The 22,664-nt window shown below is 40.1% G+C and overlaps 1 protein-coding gene across 4 annotated transcripts in view; it reads left to right on the top strand.

The window, feature by feature from the left end:
• The window catches only part of TOX (thymocyte selection associated high mobility group box), a 298,273-nt gene that overhangs the window by 157,196 nt on the left and 118,413 nt on the right, over window positions 1-22,664 (top strand). For all 4 annotated transcript variants that reach the window (XM_033437612.2, XM_004274988.4, XM_049700748.1 and 1 more), the window contains one exon: window positions 6,804-7,046. In XM_033437612.2, coding sequence (XP_033293503.1) covers window positions 6,804-7,046 — 243 coding nt within the window. The remainder of the gene's footprint in view (window positions 1-6,803; window positions 7,047-22,664) is intronic.

Here is a 22,664-nt window from a genome sequence, read left to right as displayed (position 1 = left end):
ATTTTGATAACTGTTGCTTGAAAAATTAGTACATTGTGTGTTTTTAAATGAAGATGATTTATTGCTATTGTCTAACATGTAAAGAAAGACAAAAAAATTGTTTGCAGGATCATTGGCTTGAGCACATCAATGGCACTGTTGGACAATTCTTGCTGAGTGTTAAGATGATTTATGTAACAGACCAAAGCTTTCCACAGTAATACATTATAGTTTCAAGCCATCAACCCTTGTTCATGCAGAAACAAAAGAATCTGAAACATACCTATTTCTGAAGGTCTTCTCAAAAGAAATTGGAGATAATGTTGATGCTGTTTAAACTCTTTCTAGGGAAATCACCATTACATTCAGTATCAACTTCTGAAAACATACAGAGGAAGTTTATTATTTTTCTAATGAACCCAATTTACTTTGCTTTTCATTCAGTTATTTAAATTATGCAACAAGAATTTTCAATAATACAAGATGAAACATGTTTAAACATGGGCATTTTTCTATCCTGAACTTTCAGAAATTATGTTATAGATTAAAAATTAAGGCATTTAACATAAATTTGATGGCAGTGCTATTTATTTATCTTTCAGATAAAGATCTATATGAGAACCATATTTTACAGTGTTATAACCATAGCCATATTTTTAGTGTGTGCATGATTGCATGAAGCCATCACATAATTTAAAGATATGTACAAGATGATAGCTTTTGAATTCTTTGGAGTTATGGGACCTCTTGTCACCAAAGATTGAATACTCTGTATAATGATTGCAATATGTGGACAAAACCCCACAAATACAAGGCCCTTCTGGTGGAGAAACTAGAGTTTTAGAAGAGAAGAAAAGACAAAGTCCAGTAGAGATTTCCCATTATTTGTTCCCAGTCAGCATATATTAACACTCTATCTAAACAGTACAAAAACATAAATTCTCTGTAGTCAAAAGAAAAATCAGCCTAATTAACATCCCACCTCCAGATGTAATAATGTAGAATAAGAATAAAAAATAAGAACAGGCTGTAGTGAAAGGAAGTGTGGATTGCAGAAGGAGAAAATAATGTAAACAGGATACCCAGGCCATGGAATATGTAAAGCAAAATGATGAAAAAGAAATGTGAGCATGTCACTAAACAGGCAGGGGAATGAGATCGTCCAGAAATCAGATGAGACGTTTTCCTTCCTTTGTCACTGAATTGGGGATGCTGGGGGTGGTTGGACGTGGGGAAGGACAATGGCTTTAGTCAAGAGGCTAGAAAGGTTCCCAAAAGATCAAGTCAAAACAGATCGGAAGGATCTTCTGTTACTTTCCTAACCCAACTCTTGATTCTTGTCCCAAAAACAAACCATCTGATCAGCAATTTGACAGCAGTCTCTCAGGGAATATAGTTTCCCTTCGGACACAAGACAGTATGTTAGCAAGTATAGCTTTTGTTGCAAACTTAGACACTGAAATTCTGCTTCACACATTCATTAGCCTTTTACCGGGGTCAGTAGGACGGAACTGTCAGGAACTGATCAGCCTGGGTGCCGGCCTGCAGTAGAGCTCTCTGAAGAATCAGAGCTGTGGCCCTCTGCACATGAGGTCCTTATTGCCTGAGCTCTCCCGCATCTTCGCCTATTCACCATTTCCCACTATCTTTTTATTCTTTAATTTCAAAACTGCAATTTAATCCCATTAAAATAAAAACAAATGCTATTTATGGGGAGCAATTAAATGAATACATTATGTATGAATAGCGCTACACTTTGCTTCAATATGAGGTCTGATCAATGGCAAATATACTGAAATTCCTTTATTACGATGTCTAAATCCTCTCCTATTTGGTCTATAGTTGTTTTCTCAGACATGACCCAATCCATGGCATATATAAACACATTTAACAATAACCATAGCTATGCCAAAGCTGCCATTTATCAAGAACTTTCTATGTGGCAGACATATATTATTAGGCTTTTTACCAATCTTATGTTTTTGTTTTCATGCTCATAAGAACCCCATAAAGCAGGTTTTGAAACTCAAAGGCTCAAAGGAGAAACCTGTCCCAGAACCCACACTGATAAATGCTTCAGAGAGCCTGCAGCAGCCCTGTCTGCTGGACTCCAGAGTCTCCAGTCTTTCCAGCATGTTCCGTGGCCTTCTTATCAGTCACTGAGGAAGCATAATAAGTACTCTCAACCAGTCCAAGATCTGTCGCCTCATCGGAGAAAGATGTAGCACTTTGTAAGCTAAATATGCAAATGCCAGTGGTAAGGTTTCAAGAAAATGGCTTGAAATAGTCACTGGATCTATTATTTAGAACCATAAAAATAGTTTCTTGAGGATGATAATTTTGAAATTACTACTTTAATGCTTCCAACAGTCCCCTTATGGCCTCTGAGAAGTTCATATATAGTCCAGCGTTAGCCAAGCCTCGTGAAAGCACAGCCCATTCTACCCACGTATGATGACTCTTGGCTTCTGCTCCCCGGACACACAGGGACTCACAGAGCCTCCCACTCTAGGATAGAGCCGTACCCCAGCACCAGCAACAGAAGGAGAGTCTCCTGTGTCTAGGACCAGTGAGTAACTTAGGATCAGGGAGAATCTGGTTGAGTAACAGTAATATAATTCTGAGGTCTTTGACTCATTTAGATCATGCAGACTAGCTATGGTTTAGAGCAAATCACTTTGCATGCTGCTTTGTTTCCAGTTTACCTTTCATTAACATGGTGAAGATCCAAGATAAAATTAAATATATTGTCTTGAATTTCATATCGTTAACCCTGAGTACTTTCTCTTCATTTGTGTAGATGGTCACCATTGACTTTTATCATTTCTTGGGGAAGAGGCAGCTGCTGAGAAGATTCTGATCTCTAGATTGGGAGGGGTAAGAGGCACTAGAAAGGCTGATAAGGAAGACGATGCCACCTTGAAAGGCCATACCTGCTCTTCTCCAGCGTTGTAGCCTGGAACCTAGCCTCCCAGATTCTCAGAAGCCATGGATTGACTCCTTGGTGGTCTCTCACTGAGGCTAAAAAAAGTAGACCAGTGTCTCATCGGGATATGCAAGATCTTAGGAAGGATCAAATGATCTTTGGTCTCAATAGAATTGGAGAATGAAAGTTTTTTTTAATACCTGGCCTCACTGAGACTTGAAGGAGGAGAATAAGCCCGAATCAGAAAAGGACCCTGAATCAGGAGAAAGTGCGAGGAATGATTCTCACTGAAGCTTCTCTGACTACTCAGTCCCTGGTCTCATCACCAATGTCCCCGTTTCTGTGCTCAGAGCACCCTCTCATGCGCTCTCTGTCCACTTGTCTAGTGAGGCCCTTGCTGGTAGCCATCCCCAAGGGATCCTGATGCGGAACCAAGGCTTCCACCAGGTCCTTAGCCAGCTGCAGTAGGGATTAGGTTCCAACAACTTCTGAGAGCCAGGGGGCCCCAAACTCGCCCTCAGGAATCCTCTGGGACTTCTGTGTTACCACGGGATGGTGAGTGCAAACCACTTCAGGGGGACAGATCAACAGCCAGAGAGGGACACTAAACTACCCTACCCCAGCCTTTCTCAGGCGGCTTAAGCCTTTACATCTTTAACAGGATACAGTACATTTGGCTTCCCAACATGCTGAGCAATCAGCATTCCATACCATGCTGTCATCTAGCCAGTGCATTCTTGGGAATACAGGATGTTTATTCAAGCCCATGGCATAACAGTGGTATAGTCATAAACTTCACGCCTTTGAAGAGTCATCTTCACATTCATTTCTTCTTGTATGCATTCATTCAGTGATCATTTGTTAATTCATTCAACAAACATTGAACACTGATTGTAACCAGGCAGCTTCATGGGGAATGAGGGAAAATACTGAATCATATGCGATTGTTACATCACCCCCAAAACTGCAGATTGCCTCTTAATATGTAACTTACTGTGGTTAAGTCAAACTTATTAGGTTTTAAGAAATCAAAATAAAGATGTCATGCCATGGAAGTCAATGTTGAAGAATTAGCTAATTCATTTCCAAACTTAAAAAATAATTAGTAATTAGTCTGGCATTGAAGTTTTTGTGAGTTCTGTGACATTTTGACATTTATACAATTACCGTGATCCTTTTATATGGCATCGATTACATTGTAATAGGCTCCTGGCAAATAACCATCTCATGACTTCTAATGTGAAGAATAGAAACTACTAAGTAACCTTTTGTTGTTAAAATTCTTGATCCACATAACTACCCATTACCAGTTAAGTTGTGGAATCTGTGGTTTTGGTATGTAAGTGCACGGATTAAATAACATTAATGTGTAATTACATGAAAATAAACCATGTAGCTTAGTTAAATTGCAGTACAATTGTTATCACTGGATACCAATTAAAGTGATACCAATTAAACCTTCCTTTAAAACACCACAAATTAAGATTTAACTACTGGAGAAATTCTAGAATGTAAATTTATAGTATACCATAGGTAGACTATCCCTGGGTATTTCAGAGGTTTAATGTCATTTATAAAGTTAAAAACATCTTTTTCCTTTATGGCTGGCATTAATTGTATCTTATTCAGGAAGGTTTCAAACAGATGTCAATTAACTTCTTAAAAGATAGGTATCAACAAGTTCAGCCTTTGAAATGTTGTCAGAAAGACAAATTATGAATACTTGTGCTCTTCTAGGGTAAATATTTGATTTTAATGGGATAGGCATTGGGATGGAATTTGGGACTAGGAAAAACCGGATACTAATGCTAATTCTAATTCTTAAATTGTGAAATTTTATTGATCAAAAACAGTTGAGTATTGGCAACTTTGTATCATTCAACTTAATAAAATAATAGCAATTACACTAGTTATGGAAGTGTTAGAACTAAAAACGCCTTCCTCCTCCATATATCCATCCCTCAGACGTACTGAGTTGATTGCTTACCAGCTAAGTGAATGTTATTTAACTTCAAACTCTCAATTTTCTGTTCAGGAAAACAGGGTAATAACAGCTACACAAAGGATTATTGAAGATAAAGGGCTAAATGAAGACAGCGTAGTCAAAGGACTCAATACAGCGCTTTCTATGAAGCCAGCATTAATAAGTGTGCTTCCTCTCCCTCCCACCCCCCACCATTTTGTGTCTTTTATGCTTCTTATGTGAATACTTGTACCAGGGGCTGATGGTTTAGGTCTACAGATTAAAGGTCTAAATTATATTAGGCAAATGAGAATTTAATCAAACTTGCTGTTTTGACACAGGGCACTAGTATATTTTTCAGACAAGAGGTAGATACTGTAAACAGGAAATTTTGATAACTTACGATTGAACTTTTAGTGCTGGTGATTTTTTCTTTTAACAGAACTTTAGATACTTAAGAAAAATTATCTGCAGAGATGAATTAAATCTTCCCTTCATACGCCCCCAGTCTGTAACCCACACGTGCCTCTACGGGACCACGTCTCAATGCCAGATGTTCCAAGTAGCTCTTCATTTAAGCGTGTCTCCTGACAAAACCTAAACAAATATATCAAAACTTGTACAACATTTAGCAAGTGCAACTTGAAGGTTTTCTTTCTGTTAGACAAATAGACGTCATCTGGAAAAAAATAACCCCAGGCACTTGGAAGCAGGAGCATGAAGCTGATTGGCTGAACACCCTGTGAATCCCCTACACTCCTTTCTTTGGCTCCTACCCTCAGTCTGCTCATTTCCAATCTCGCACACTCCAGCAGGCGTGCTGCTGCCAGACAAGCGGGTCCTTGCTACCCCTGTGCTCAGACGCTACGAAGACTCGCGTACTTTGAAAGATAGGCTTGCCAGAGTTATCTGGACCCGCTCTGTTTCCTTTGCACTATGGTACCTGCTCTCTAAAGACTGCTAAGTATTGCTGTGTTTTGATATGAATTGGTAACAGTATTTTATTATTCAGTTCCTCCTTATATGTTCCATGTTTACCACATTCTATTTGTAAGCAGGAGTGTCCTCACATACTCTTGTCTTCCTTCTTTGCTCCCTCCCTTCCTGTTTTATCTAAAAGCTACTTTCTAAAAGAAAAAGCCCCACGTATGTTGTTATTTATTTTACTGATTGACTTTTATTCCTAAATTAGTATTATAATGATATCTGTGTAATTTTGTCTTTCAAAATTGGCCGAACCGCATTTAAATGATTACAAAATTATTTACTGCCTTCTAGGGGTAGATCAAATAAATGTGAATAGTCAGAAATCAAGAAAGCCATCTTCATTTTTATTTTGATGGCATAATCTTCATGATAAAAATAGCTTTTAATGGCATTATCTTCATATATGACACTTTCTCTGAAGTCACACTTATGCAACATGGTTAAGCTACTGCTTTACCAACTTTTTTTGTCAGTTGTGAGCATGTAGCTCTTCAAAACCCAGAAGCAATTGCCTTAGAACTTCTGGAATTCATTTGATTACATCTCATGATCTGAGCAGTAGGGAGCCCTACGAAACATGTTTGATCAAATATTAATTTTATAAATTGCCTTTCCTTCCCCACAATTCCCATGAAAAAAGGTATTCAGCCAGATTACAACTCTGGAGCATTTTAATGGGACCTTTGAAATCTGTTTGAGTTCAGCTTCTTGGAACAATAAAACTGCTTAATGGTGGCACTCTTTATACAAGAAGTGGCTATGCCTTCGAGGCGATTTTCTTCCATGCATGATAGAGAAATTGCAGCAGGATAATCTGAGTGTTTGCAGTGTCTTTGCCAAATCCTTAATGATGCTTGTAATAATATCTGAAAGGGTCATGTGTGTTTGTTCACCATGATGAAAAGAAGAGGATGATAATTTGCATCAATATCACCATTGTCTTTTCAGTCCTACCCTGGTCCAAGCCTGGAAAGCGAAGACTTTAACATTCCACCCATCACTCCTCCTTCCCTCCCCGACCACTCGCTGGTGCACCTGAATGAGGTCGAACCTGGTTACCACTCTCTGTGTCACCCAATGAACCATAATGGCCTGCTACCGTTTCATCCACAAAACATGGACCTACCTGAAATCACCGTCTCCAATATGCTGGGACAGGACGGAGGGCTGCTTCCCAACTCCATTTCTGTGGTAAGGGTCTGCTGACTGATTGGTGGTGGGGGAGCAGGGGACACAGTGAGGACAAGGTCGAAATTAACGTGAGAAGCTTTCAATCATCGTAACGTGGCTTTCTGAAACTAGAATCGTTTTTAGCTATGAAATCCTAAATCCATAAATCCTGTAAAATTCTAAAGCAATTTTCCATTTTACATTTAAGTCAAGGCAAAATCAATTAATTACATGTTTGATCACTCATATTTATAACTCAAAGTCCTAAATACTATTTGACACTGAATTTGTGGTCATATGGTCAAAATGTCTTGTTAGCTTTTAGATAAAAAGTTATCATAAAGGTGCCACATCTCATCTAGTGCAGGATTCTTCACCACAAGCAAGATCCCCACTTCTTCTAGGAACTGCTGTGAAAGTTGGTTGCTGCCCTATTTTCTGCTCTCAAATTCTACCAATTTATATAATAGGAAAGCAAGAAAACAATTTTCATCTTTATTTTGAAGGTATAATTTGGGTGATAAATTTATCTCTACTAAAGTGTTTGTCTCTTGGACTTTGTTCGTCACTTCGAATCTTCTAATGTTCTACACTTCTCGAATTTAGTGACACTATGTATCACCCAGAAGACTAGCAAAAACTGAATGCCCAGCCCCTACCCAGGAAGTCCAAGAGTCTGTATTTTTAACGAGTATCCCATGCTTGAGAAATACATCATAAAATCTTTCTGTCTGATTTTTATGTCATCTAAAACCTTAATAATTTCTCTGTCTATATCTCAAGGAGTAGAGAATATTGTCAGTAGTGTATGGCCAAGGGCAGAGCTTTCTACCATGTAATGAAACTCTCTCTTAGGTTAACAGTGACTTCTAATGAGCGTTCTTTGGTTTGCGTTGTTCAATCACTTAACAGTCCAACCATCTCTGTTGTCATTTTTATAAGCCACTGAACAGTTCTGTCATGTTCACAATGAACAAATCGATTAACTTGCTCATCTTATGTTGTTTCTGATAGGAAAGCGTTTCATGTTATCACTTACCTAAATCATTTGGTGATGTATCTCTAACTTGAATGACTTCACAAGAAGGTTTTTCTGTTAATCATGAACAGAAAGGGGGGCAAAAGGAGAGTGGAAAGAGATCCCGTAGTAGTTTTGGGGGAATGAAGCCCTGAGCCTAATGTCACAGGCCATGGTAGGGTATAGAATTCTCCTCAGAACCGGCAGCTAGCTGGGTGGACAAGAGGGGAGGACTTGTTCCCAGCACCAGCAGGAGCAAAAAACGCGACACCGTTGTCCCGGTTTTTAGATGATTCTCCACCTGTATAGATTTATGCTAAGAGTATTAACCGTGGCTTCATAAAATGGAAGATGGATTTTTTAGAAAACATGCTAAGTGTGTAACTCTGATGAATGTTGTACTTCAAAGTAGTGACCTTGAAAAATCACGTGCCTATTCCTCTTTGGGGCTAAGCCTTCAGACCCAGCTCATGAGCCAATAAGGTGTCCATGTCATGCTTTATAGACTTCCCTGTTCACTGAGAAGGAGAGGAAGGACGAACACAGCACATAAAATACCAGTTTTGTCCTCTATGCTTCTTCCTCATGTGCTAATGAAGTTGGGCCACAGGAGGATAATGAGATACTCAGTTATATAGTTTTAGTCTCAAAACCCTTTTTCTTTTATATAATTTGCCTTCTTAGCATTCCAGGACCCTCCCAATTCGCCATTCACTCTTTAAGAGATGCTTGTGCAACCTCAGCATACATGCACCTGGAATTTTCCCAGTTTTGCCACCCTTGCTAAGTCACTCCACCCTCAGATGATGTGCTCGGGACTGGATCTAGTCGCAGCTGTGTAGCACCACTTTCTAGGCCCTTCCTCTACTACGCTTCCCTCCTTCCTCGTCAGGAGCCTCTGCCCATCCTAATTCTTTATGCTCCTTTCCACCCAACCCACTGTCAGAAACCGGACTTCGGTATTTTCCCATCAACATGGTATTTCCCTTGGAACTTTTCACACTTTACAAGGCAGAGGGTCCCTGTTCAGCCTAAACTAAGCGAGTGAAGCTCTAATTTCCATTCCAGTTCTTGGCACACTGAGTCTGTTTGGGTTTTTCATAGGATGGTGAGACTTCCCAGTACCTCCAAACCGTATTCTGAGGTGGACGTCTAGTTTGCCTCTCACAGCACTGGTCCTAGCATTTTACGCTGTCGGTAAAAAGCTGCCCCAACATACTAAGTTTTGGCGAGACTTTGGATAGGCCTCAGCACTGTCCGATAGAGCTTCCTGTGATGATGGCTTTTCTGTTACGCATGCTGTCCAGTAGCAATAGTCATTGGCTATGGAACACTTTAAATGTGGCTAGCGTGACTGAAAGACCGATTTTTATTTTATTGTATTTTAATTACATTTAAGGTAGCAACATGTACCTAGTGGCTACTATCCTGGAGAGCATAGGTCCAGTTAATTATGTTGATTTAACATTAAATCTACAGGAAACCCATTTTTTAAGCCAGCGCGGTCTTGAAGAAAGTACATTTGGAGATGAAATTTGTTTTAAGAGTCCTTTTTCAAGGCTTGGATCTCTGACTGGATTGCGAGAGCCAGAGTTTGGTAATACTGCAAAGTTGCAATAGAAATTTAATGAAGTTGGAAAGGCCGACTTTACTGGAGTCTACTAATTCCTTTGAGAAACAAGGGGCATCTCCAATCTTATTTTGAGCTATCATGTGTTTAGAATGCCACTCATCAGTGTGTACATTTTAAATGCCTTCTGCGCTCTAAGTGTTCGAAAGGGCTCAAATGATTGATAAAGTACGGTCCGTGTGCTTCAGGAGCTTGTAAACTACAGAAAAAACGCAACCAAGTATGAAACAGTTTGAGTGAAACATCAAGCAGTTAGGGACAGGAGAAGGGCTAAACACAACTTTACTGGCCGTGGACCCAGTAGGAATCCTGGTTGGAAGAGATTATAGTCATCTGGTTTGGGTAGTTTATAAAACTTAGTGGAAAAGGTAGGACGGCAGTCAGGTCTTGAAAGATGGTTTCGATTTAGACAAACAGAAAGGAAAGAAAAGGCGTCTAGGAGAGAGAGCATTTGAAAAGCAGGCTGGATATTTTAAGTTAGGAGATTTGACAAAAGGTTTCAAAAATCACTAAGGACTGTGGGCTTGATATGATGGAGTCTAAGAAACCACTGGCTGTTTTCGCTCAAGGCAAAAGCATTATGAAAGCAGTGTCATAGGAAAACCCTTCTGGCATCTCTCTGGAGGGATCGCAGTGGCAGGAAACTGGAGTTGTGTAGGGTCTGAGGAGCCCTCTGTTGCTGTAACTCAGGCAAGGAGCGTGAAGACACACAGGGTGGTGACAGTGAGAACAGAAATACGAGCTCTTAAGTTGTTTGCACATCATTCCCAAATCAATGAATCTGAAGATGAACAACCCTTCATATTGCCATATTTTATATTTAAAAAGGGCTAAGGATTATTTTCTTTGAAGTAACTTTAGGTCTATAAGATACTTTTTTCATGTGTCTTTATAAAAACTGACTAAAACTCTTTCCCAGCAACTTTGCTCGTGTATAACGTGATCACAAAATTTAACCAGATGATTGATTGGTTTATCAGTTGTTGACATATATATATATATATATTTTTTTTAATAAGTTTATTTATTTTTTATTTATTTATTACTTCTGGCTGCATTGGGTCTTCCTTGCTGCACACAGGCTTTCTCTAGTTGAGGCGAGCGGGGGCTACTCTTCGTTGCGGTGTGCGGGCTTCTCATTGCAGTGGCTTTTCTTGTTGCAGAGCACGGGCTCTAGGCGTGCGGGCTTCAGTAGTTGTGGTGCGTGGGCTCAGTAGTTGTGGCTCGCGGGCTCTAGAGCGCAGGCTCAGTAGTGGGGCGCATGGGCTTAGTTGCTCCGCGGCATGTGGGATCTTCCCGGACCAGGGCTCGAACCCGTGTCCCCTGCATTGACAGGCAGATTCTTAACCACTGAGCCACCAGGGAAGCCCCTATATTTATGACATATGTATGAAATGGAATAGTGCACAATTTAGGTTATCAGTGTTCATATAGATGAGGAAATAATGGCTACAGAATCAGGAAGTAAAAGCTTCCCACCTAGAAATTGCAGGGCTCTTTCTGATAACTCCTTTCAAGGTCACCTACAGTTTGGGAACAACCAATAAAAGCTGACACTTGCGGATTCTAAATAATGAACTTGCTGTAGATTTTAAAATCTTGTAAGTATGAGCCACCCTAGGTAGATTTATGTATAGGATCAACTGTCGTCAATTTTGTCTTCCAGAAGCTCTTCAGTGTTATTAAAGCTGAGACTTTTTCTGTTAGTAGGGTGCTCAGATCTTTGTGTTAGTATTTTCACATGATGGAATTTTAGAATCTGAATGGATCAAATAGGTGAAAATATTTTAATTCTCATTTAGATATTGTATATATTTTAGAGGTTATTGTAATGTTTAACATACATGCATTATTATATGTTATATATGTTGCTGTTTTGTATAATATATAATCTTTTCTGAAAATTTATTTTAAATTTAAATTTTCTTATATCTACCTGTTTCTTATCCCCACTGGCAACATAAGTGATACAGTTTTACTGGTTATAAGCATTACCAACAAATTTCTAATATATTAGATGTAAAAAATTTAGTCCATAATTAGAAATCAATATCTGAGTGAGTATTATTATCCCAATATTACAAATGAAAAATGGAGATTCAGGGTACTTAAGAGACTTGCTCTGTGGCTCAACCAGTGAATACCCCAGCTTCCTTACCTGAAAAACAAGGATAAATTATCGTCCTTACCTCATGGAGTGAAATGAATATTTAAAAATTGCTTAGACCATTGGTTGGCACATAGGAAGTATTATTATATGTTTGCTAAAAAAAATGTAAAAAGCAAGACTGTATACGTATAACTCTTTTGCAGAAGTTAAAATGCATGAGAGAAGATTTTCCTAAAGAGTTATTTATACTTAAATCGTTAATCTTCTTCACATCTGTCCAAAAAAAGAAAAAAAGGCAATAAGCCTGCTAGTCACCAAAGAAGTCTTTACCTTCTACTGAGTGTTCTTACACATCATTTTGATTAAAACTGACATCTTTGGACCACAGCTACCGCAGTTCAAATCCTGGCACAGACCTAAACCAGCTGCATGACATTGAGCAACTTACATAACCTTTTTGTGCCTCAGTTTCCTTACCTATAAAATAGGTATAATAAGACACTTAATCCCATACTGTTGTAGCATTAACGTAGTTAATATCTGTAAAGTAGTGCCTGTCACACAGTAGGTGCTAGATATATTCAGTGGGAATCCCTTTCTGATAAAGAGGTCACCAGGGTAGAAAATCTAGATTGCCTTCTGAAACTTGCCATAAACATATACAGGGGTGAAACATACACAGGGTGACAGTTTTTCCTTCCCAAATTTCCCACCACTTCCTTTTTGTACATTCTTCCCTGTGCCATTTTATGTGTCAGTAGTCAGTCAGGACTCCTGCAAAAAGTAAGGTTTCTGGCACTTGAAAAAAGATTCCATTGTCTTAAAGTCCATATTTTCCAAGACCAGGCTATAAAACAGTGTCGAATTTCTATTAGTATATACTGTTGAACAAGTGCCAACTAGTTCTGATTCTCTAGGTCCAAGTTAAACAGCCACTCACGACCCAATATGCAAGAGTTCCATTTCTCTCAAAATTCCTGAGTTATTTTGATAGTGGATAATTGACCGCCTGTGCTTTTCCAAGAGTGGAATCTGGTTAGAAGAGCACTGGAATGAGAGTCTGGAAGGCCAGGCCCTGCCTGGGATAAGTTTGTTAACCATGGACAATTCGCTGCACCCTGTCTGTAACCAGTGGGGTTGGACTAGATCAGGTGGAGCCAGGGGAAGCCAGGAATCAGCCAGAGCACTGTTGCGCTGATTCATTTCACTCGTTCACGTTTCTTGTAAAAATTCCCTTGAACATAGGATTCTGCCCCCAAAGAAGACATAAAACCACAAAACTAGTTGATCTCTGAGGCCCTTTCCAGGGCTGGCATTTTCCTATGATTCATTCTCTATCGACCACACAACTATGATCCAGAGTCACGACTCTCTCAACTTGTCACTTTAGTTACTTAGTCATTTTTCCCACCATCACTTGGACAAGATTCTCAGTGTTTTACCTGTCCCCCCACCCCAAAACCTAATCGGTTATTAAGATATTTGAACCTGTTGGACAGAACATTTCTTTTGAGTGGAAAATATTATTCTGCCATTAAGAATAAAGTGATGTTGTTTTCATGTTGTTAAAAAGAAACTACAGAGCTATTTTGGGAGAAGGGTAAAATAAGAAAATGTTCATATTAAGTATTCATGGTTTAAGAACAATCTTTTGATTCGTACAAACTGAAATCAAGAGCCTCTCCTTTTCCTCTCCACCCTGGCACATTCACTGCTGGGTTTCACCATGGACTGGTAAAAGGCAAAATGCAACCTTGTATAAAGTCATCGAAGGCTCCTGCCTGGCCGATATATGTGGTGATCGCTTGTTCTTTGTGCAGGCAACAGAAGCTCTTTCATACAAAGAAAAGCCGTGCAAAGTTTTAGAATGGCCTCACAGAAAGGATTCATTTAGAACCTGGGCTTTTTGTAGAGTGTGGTTCCTAATGACACAGTATAGAAAATTTACAATGAAAAATGCAACAAAGGAGATTTCAATTTCTTTGAATGCTTCAAATTTCCAGTTCTGGAGTTTAAAATGGAAAAAAATGTTAAAAGGCAATAAAATTGGGGGGTTTATTTCCCGAATGCCTTAGTTTTTCCAGGCAACAAAAGCAAGCATAATGTATATACTCAGATTTATTGTCATTCGAAGCTTTCAGTCATGGCACACCTTGCACTCAAAGGCCACTGTACAACTGTTTTGACAACCATCACTTCGGTAGGTACTGCGCAGGACACACGGAACTGAAGCAGGAGTGTTTCTCTGGGTCTGTAGGGAGTGCTGTACATCAAGGAAGTCAGATGTATTAGAGCAGCATGAATTGCTAATATGTCGCCATGATGGAAAGGACCACTGGCATATTGAATAATGTAGCTTTCAAAGCCAGGCAGAAAATGTGATTACACACAATTTGATTGCTGTTTTTAAAATAAATATTTTCAAAATCTGGAGATATCTTATTTCACGTAATGCATAAAGTATCTAACAGTGGACTAGAGCTAAGTATCTTTTGGGACACGAAGGAGCTGATGATGTCAGCCCCATTCAGATATGAAATGATAGAAGCATTAGCTTAAAATGGAATGGATGTCACCCTGGTTTGTTTCTTTCTTTAAAAAATAGGGAGAGAAAAGCAATAAAAAGAAATGATTTTGCCCACTTTGACAGAAGAAAAAAGACGAAGAATAATTATTTAGAATTATACCATAATTCATTAAATGTTTAGCAGTTACAGCCATTTTTTTCACAAATTATCCTTTTTTGAATATTGCAGCACATGAGAGCAATGTATTAAACCACTGTAATACTGTGAAAAAATGGGCTGTTTTTTTGTTCTTATTTTTTACCATATATAATAAAAGTGTGTGGTTTGGGTTTTTTTTTTTAATGTCAGATTCCTAATAAGGCTAAAAATAAGCGTTGGTGGCGGTTAGTTGTTAAGCTCTACTTAAGCCCTTTCTTTGCTCAAAACAGACTACTTTGAATGTAGTATTGATAAGTAGTTCAGTGGACTCAGTATGCTAATGGTTTGGGACTATCTTTTAGTGCTGTAATAAAATATTGTTTCAAACTAGAGTTCTCCTTAATAGTGTTCAGGAAAGGAGTCAATGTAAAAATAACACTTTTCCTTTCTTATGCCAAGTACAAAAACTCAAGATTCACTTTGTATGTAGGGCTTGCTGTACTTTTTCTTCACCCCTAGTGTTCATGTGGATCAGTGCCTCGCCCATGCGCGGAAGAAATCAGAAAGCTATAAGACCAGTTATATAATATACTGTAAGCAGACTCGGGGAGTTATTCAATCCAGTCTCTTAATTCCAGACAGAAGTAAACCTAAACCAGTTAGGATACGTGGTTTTCGATGTAAGAGCCAAGATTCCACAGCTTTCCTTGGTAGTCTGTTTGTGTTTAATTAACCTTGTAATGTTAAGTTAAATTGCAGTAAGAGATTTAGATTCCTTCCAGGAAGTTCCTTATTAAAGTTAAACTGAAGTATCTTACTGCACTTTCACTCTGCTGTGTCCGCTTCAGACATCTGAATGCTTGAAGAACAGTTGATTTCAAGTATTTTGACATTATTAAGTCAGTCCTGCAGTTGTGCTTTACCTGGCCCAAATAACCCCAATTCCTTTAACCTTTCCTCAGAGGTCAACTTTTACATCAAATTAACTATTTTTTTTTAAATTTGTGATTTTAAGGAATGCCAACCACAATGGGAGGCAGAGCTCCAGACATTGCCTGAGGTTGCAGATTAATTTCTGAATTTTTCAAGTACTTCTCTGTCCCCACATGGACGTTTTACGGTGGTCTCTTTAATAGCATCATCGACTGCTGACACATTTGATTTTTGAACCATCGATCACCCCCACAGCCTGTGTCCCTTACTGTATTGGTATCTAGCCAGCAATTCCCCATCTTGTTTCTGTGTAACTCATTTCTCATCCTAAAGGCAAACATCTGGGAAGGACATCATGGTGTTACTCTTCAAGGCATCTTTTTTTTCTGGCTGGGTATCCATTATTTAAATAGCACTTGGCAAACAAAGAGAGGGAAGAAAAATATAGCTATGCGCTACTAATTGTCCTTGGACAAATAGGTTCTAAGTAGGCCCATAAGCAAGACTCCCCAGGTCCTGGCAATGAAGTTTCAGTCACTAGCTGCACCCTCCAGTTGTTAATAAAATATTTCCTAAAGTGTTGAGGGGGAATTGGGGAAAAGCAACACAGAGGCTAGAGGAAAAAGAGGTGGGAGTGAGAAGAATAAACAGCAAGTGAGAAAGGAAGCCTGTTCAGGAGAGAAATCGTGTACCTGAAGGCTCCGTGGGATGTGTGCTTCCTGTGTTTGGCCCTTCCGCCCGGCCCTTCCCCCGTCCAGGAGCACTGTCTGCGTCTCCTCCTAGTTTCGGGTCCGAGGAGCGTTCTACCCTCACCCCTCTACCCTAAGTAAGAATGACAGCACCTCATGGGTCAAGCCTGGACTTAAGTCAGGCCCTGAGCTGAGCGAGGCACGCGTGTCCTTCCGGCTGTCGCCTTCCCTCCCTGGCCCCTGGCTTAGCGCTCAGGCCGTGCCCCACACCCCACCCCCGGCGGAGGGGAAAAGTTCTGCTGCCTCTCCCTCTGCCTGGCAAGCTCTTTGCAGAAAAGAGGACCTAGACACCCTGAGAGCTCACTTGGTTTCGCTGTCCAGACTTGCATGTGGAAATCATTAATAATGATATTATAAGTAGTGCTCGGCTCATAGTAGGACCTCAATAACTATTTCTGATCCAATAAATGAACTCCTTTGTCCCCAGTGGAACCCTTAAAATTTTCCCCAGACAAGTACAGGATCATTATTGCTTTTCTTTTTTTTTTTTTTTTTTTTTTTTTGCTGACACTTCTAAGTTGTGTAGTCTTCTAAAATAATACAAATATTACAGCTTTTAAAAAAGTGTAATATCATGTGTTGTGGGGTCTAAATTCACCGAGACTGCTATAATACTTTCAATTTAGCTAAATGAATTTGAGCCCTAAACTTAAATCTATTTTGTAGTCTTAACACTTAATCAACTCACTACTAATCATTCCTAACCCATACCACTATTAAATTGATATATTTGATAATTAATTATAATGTATAGTTGATCTTTTTTAGATGAACAGTTTCATTTTCTGAGTAGAGCTATTTTTATGGAGAAAAATTATCAGCAAAATTACAAGACATCTAAAGGAACAAATTTCTGCCTAGTCCCCCAAAATCTTGGGGGCAGAAGGAACAATGTGGAGAATTAATGTTTGTTAAAGATTGGCTCATATGACCAGTGTTGATTTTTTTCTTTAATCACAAAATGATTCAATCTTTGTCTTGCTGTTTGCTTGATTTGGGCGAGTAGATTATTAACATTAAAGTGGTGCATTATAAATCCATTTAGTCATGGAATCATAGGAGAATTAGTCTAAAATGCTTTTCAGGAGAACAATGAACCAGTCTCACTCCAAGACACCACTTCCTTCATTATTCATTAACTGTTCTTATCTAGAGCATATGGGAACATTTTAAGAGCAGGTTTTGTTTTTTTTACTATTTCAGTTTTTTCCAGTTTGAAAGTTCTGAGTTCTCTTATGTGGACAAATAGTACCTACAGGAACATAATATTTGTCATTTTAGATTAGTCATTCATATACATTTCTCTGCCAGAAGCAACACACACTCCATTGGAGAAAAGGTATGACGTGCTGCAGAGTCTTTAACCATTTGGGGCAGTCGTTAAAATATTCGATTCATCTTTCCTTTTCTCGATCATTTACAATATCACAAATGCCATAGTAATCCAGAGAACAGGTCTTTTTTTTTTCCTCCACCTAATAAATATATTTAACATTTTGATAGATATACAATAACAAAATTGGTATGTTGAGCTTCTCTGAATTTAAGGGAGTATACAAATTCCCCAGGGAAATCTAAGTACTATTTGACAGAAGGAGGATTCAACTCCTTTTTATAATTCAGGATAGGCAAAAAACTTTCTCAAGATTTGTTACATTTGAAAAGTATTATTAACATTTAAGGGATTTGGGGGTTTTTTAATCAAAATCTGTATTGTCTTTAATAAAATATTATTCAAGCCCCAAAACATATTACACTATTAACATTTTTCATATTTTTATATGCAATGCATAGTTAATCACATTTTCTGCTAACCAGCAGACGTAAATAATGGCTTACCAAATCGAGATAGGACCAATCCTTCATACATTATGAAACTTGAAAATGATCTGGATGAAAAATAAAGTCCCTCTTTAATTAAGATGATAGATTCATAAAGGCTATTGCTAAAACCATCATATTATTAAGACTATCAAAAGACTAATAAAGCTATTAGCATTTTAAAGCATTTTCTTTAACATGCTTTAAAGAAAATGCTTTAAAATGTGTGGTACACATATCTTACAGTGCTTGAACAATTACCAGGATGAGCAGACGAGTCAGGCTCAACCATGTAACTATATTCAGATAGAATAAAAGTAAGCTGTTCGCATCTATATATGTATCTCTGTCTCTCCTTCTACATAAGTATATGCAGTTACACATTTAGGTATTGATTGTGTGTGTGTGTTGGGGATTCTTATCCCATCATGAGAGTACCAGTGGCTGGCAATGGCCATTCCCCGCACCGGGAAGATGCAGGTTGGGACCTTTGGTCAACAGCTGCTGTGTTACCTGGGGTATTTTCTTGTTTCTGTGGCTGTTCTTGCTTTCCCCAAAGCAGCCTCATTTCTGATTATGGCAGCCCACGGGGCTGTTTCCCAGCAAACAGCAGACACTGCCTTCCTTGCAGGGGTGCTTCTAGCTGGCTTTTCACCCTAATCTTCACATGTTTTTGGAGTGTCTTCATTGTGCCTCCAATCCACTAGGTGTCACGTGCAGTGTTAGAATCCAGGAGCTGCCAGTTAACTTGGAAAGGTGAGGGTTACGTATATGAAACCTGGAAGATGTGAGACTCTGTAAGTTCAAGTTCCCAGATGCGGTCCACTCCTTAAGTTGTCCAGGGAGTGCCAGTCACCTGCAGAAACCAACCAGTGGCCTCCGGGTCTGGAGAAGCGGTGTGGGTGCTGGGCACGCCCGCTGGTTCAGGGGACGAGGCAGCCCAGACCTGGCCCCTGCCTGGCCGCTCACTGGCTGCCTGTGGTTGTGCGCGAGTGAGTTCGTGTGCCTCGTTGTCCTGGGTTGTGAGGCTTCAGTGGGTCCAGGCATCTGAAGCCCTCAAGCAGCACCTGGCAGACAGTGTGCCTCATGTCAGCTGTTTGCTATCCCCCCGCTCAGAAGCCCCCACAGCTGCTTGTCTGGGTTTTCCTCATGCTGTCTGTCGTTCCTCTTCTAGTTACTAGTGTCCTTCCTGCCTGGCTCATTCCGAGAACTACTGTGCTGATGTTCACTGGACACCTGCTCTTGCCAGGTCCTGGGCAAAGTGTTTTACACAGTTTCCTCCTTAATCCCCACAGTCACACTAGGAGAGGGAGGTGTGATCCTTACCTTGCCCAGGAGGGACTGTGGACAGAGGCAGGTTACACAGGTGGCAGCCTGTAGGTGGTGAAGCAGGCAGGCCGAGGTCTTTGTCACTCTGCCTTCCTGGTGAGGCAGGGGCTGTGCCTCTCACAGGGCGAGGGCTTGATGACTCTGCACTGAAAGGCTTAATGGGGCCTCCGGTTCTCTCCGTCCCCCCGTGGAGGTTTCTGATGGACTTGACGCCGTCACCGCTCACACCAGCTGTGCCAGCCAGACGACATTCCCAATTCTGCCCTCTTTTTTTCTAACAATATAAGCTCACTTCATGTTTACCTTGCTGAAATAATATAATCAGAGAGTGAGCAGAGGAAAAGAGAGATCTTATAGTCCAATGAAAAAAGGGTGGGCTTGGAATTCTAGCTGGTAACTTTGACAAATCACTGGATCTCTTTGACTCTCGGTTTCCTTCTCTGTAACAGGAAAAAAATGGTATGACAACAGTATTTACAGCACCATGTGGTTTGGGGGATTAAGTGAGATACAAGATTAATATCTCTAGTACCTAACAGTTTAAGTACATTTTCTAGTCATCATGTTGAATAAATTAGCATTCCAGCTAATGAAAAATATTAGCTCTTTGCCAAAAATCCAGAAATTTATATTCTTAAGTCCTCCGTGAGGAAGGCGGTGTTAATGCCTCAGGGGGCAGCAGGCTATGCTAACAGACATGTTCTTGTGAGCTCTGCGCTGTGACCAGTAGTTGGGCTGTCTGCCATGTGCCAGGAACCCACCATCAGCCAGCTTCAAGATGTTCTTTCCTCTCCATCGTTAAGATACAAAATTTACTTTTAAAAGTACAAAGATGTTTAAATTATTTTATAAATAAAAGAAGTAAAAATTCTGGGCAGCTTGCCAAGGACAGCAGATCTGAAATTAGCTAGAAGTGTTTCCTTCTCTTTATTAAACTCCTGCTACTTTTTCTGATATGTTCATATTGATTTGTCTCTTCATAAAAATTTGAATATTCTGTATGACAGGGAATTGATAAAAGCCAAAGAAATAGTGAATTGTGTATAAACTTCAACCAGGTTTTCTTCATTCCTGTCCAATAATGCTAAATTAATGTGGCCAGGGTCACAAAAGCATCCTGACAGGCCAAGTCCCAAAGGAGCAGTGTGTTCAGATGCCCCCCACGAGCTGAGGGCCCTCCCCGTCAACCCCAGAGTGCGAATGAGGACGCTCAATCCATGAAGGGCGGTGGGGTCAGAATGCGGGCTTCAGAGCTCTCCACGTCAGCAGCCTCCTGCTTCTCACCCAGCCTGTGGAACATCACAGCTCCTGCGAGCAGTGCTCTGGAGATGCCCTCGTGGGGCCAGAGACTGGCTGGCAACTTACTCTGCCTGCAGACGCCACACGTAGTTATCTCGGACGAGGGGCTGGAAGGTTGAGCATGTCGGCACTTAGTGAGATCTCCACAGTGATTCACGATCCGAGTGAGCCCAGGCACTCAACTGCCTCCACGGGGTTCCCCAAGCAGGATCTGGTCTAGGGTGGATCTACCAGGGCAGTTATTTAGACTAAGTACTTTTATGCATCATACAACCAGTGTCCACAGCAGTGGGGAAGGGACACACCACCCTTGCCTATTTGGAATAGTCCGTGCACAGTAAAGTGGCACCTCAGTGGCAGAGAGCATAAGCTATGGAAGAACAGTCCCTTAAATGTGGTATAACAAAGAGCTACTTCTTAGAGCACAAGGTAATTTAAAAGATACAGTTAGAATGCTAGCACATTCCATTGGTACAATGGAAAGAGTACTGAAATCAGGGATGTCTGAGGGCAGAGAATCCCAAACATGACCTCATTAAGTTCAAAGTTCCATTTTCATGCAGTAATTCAGAAGATAGGCCTGGGCTTCCCTGGTGGCGCAGCGGTTGAGAGTCCGCCTGCCGATGCAGGGGACACGGGTTCGTGTCCCGGTACGGGAGGATCCCACATGCCGCGGAGCGGTTGGGCCCGTGAGCCATGGCCGCTGAGCCTGCGCGTCCAGAGCCCGTGCTCCGCAACGGGAGAGGCCACAACAGTGAGAGGCCCGCGTACCGCAAAAAAATAAATAAATAAATAAATAAATAAAAGAAGAAGAAGATAGACCCTTCCTACCTGCAGGACCTGGCACAGGGGACTTCAGCTGGTTCCCCATTTGTGAAATGCAGATAGCAATAGAGTGTGTTTCTCTTGTTGTGAAGATTAAATGACATAGTACAAGTAAGGCAATCATCATAGGTTCTCACACAGTAAATTATAAACAGGTGATAAACATCTGTTTCTTTTGAATGTACCTTAATATTGGGATTTCCTTACTTCTCATGTGAGGTTTTATTAAGACAATTAAATGTTATACTATATGTTACTGATATGATTTGCAAAGTAATGCTTTCTTATTCATATTTAAAATTTTAGCTTTTTTAAATTAAAAAGATAATAGATTCTATAGCCAATATTTTATAATAACTATAAATGGAATATAACCATTAAAATTGTGAATCACTGTACTGTACACCTGTAACTTATTTAATATTGTACCTCAACTATACTTCAAGAAAAGACAAAAAAAAGAAAGAAAAAATAATAGATTCTGAGGCTGTAAAGCATGGTTACTTTGAAGAGTTGGAGGTAATCTTCTCATGTGACTTGCCATCGAAAGCTTTGGTGTTAAGGGTGAAAGGGCCGCGGGACATGGGCTGTGGCTGTGGCTGTGGACGGGGCACCTCCACATGTGGAATCTGCAGGGTTCTTCTTGCCAGTAAAGCGCTGTACAGAAAGGAAGGGGAGGAACTCAGCTGTCCTCACATGTTCTCGTGCCATTCTCTAGTGACCCTATGATACGAAATGAAACACTGAAACTAATCCAAAAAACACAGGCAAAGTAAACAGAAAAGAAATGACTACAGTATACAGCTTCCTGCAGAGGCCAGAAAAGATGAAATTAGGAATTAAATCTCCCTGGGCAATCTATCAAAATACTGAGAAAAATATATTACTGATGAGAAAATATCAAACATCTACTGGGAGACAAATGCACGTAACTCTGAATCGTGGATCACAAAAGGGTTTCCTCAGGCCCCTGGATGACAACTTTATGATGCACAAAATCATGGGTTCTTCTTATTACAGTTGATTGGGTAAGCACCTGCATGAGTGCAGGGCTGCATTCTACCCAGGATAGAAGAATCTTGCCCAAGGCGCTCTTGGTCCAAGTTGTGAAGAAGACGGCCACTCAGGCATAAAATGCAGGAGATGAGAAAGTGATTAGGGTTATGTCCACGAGAGGGCAAACAAATGTTTTGACAAGGAATAAACCTGGTTATAGGTCCTTTGCCTTGAGAATATTTGATCAAATGTTTATGACAGTA

Source organism: Orcinus orca, chromosome 17, assembly GCF_937001465.1.
Source record: "Orcinus orca chromosome 17, mOrcOrc1.1, whole genome shotgun sequence".
In the NCBI taxonomy this organism is placed as follows: Eukaryota; Metazoa; Chordata; class Mammalia; order Artiodactyla; family Delphinidae; genus Orcinus; species Orcinus orca.
The sequence above is the reverse complement of the archived record's forward strand: the minus strand, read 5'-3'. Positions and strand labels throughout refer to the sequence as shown.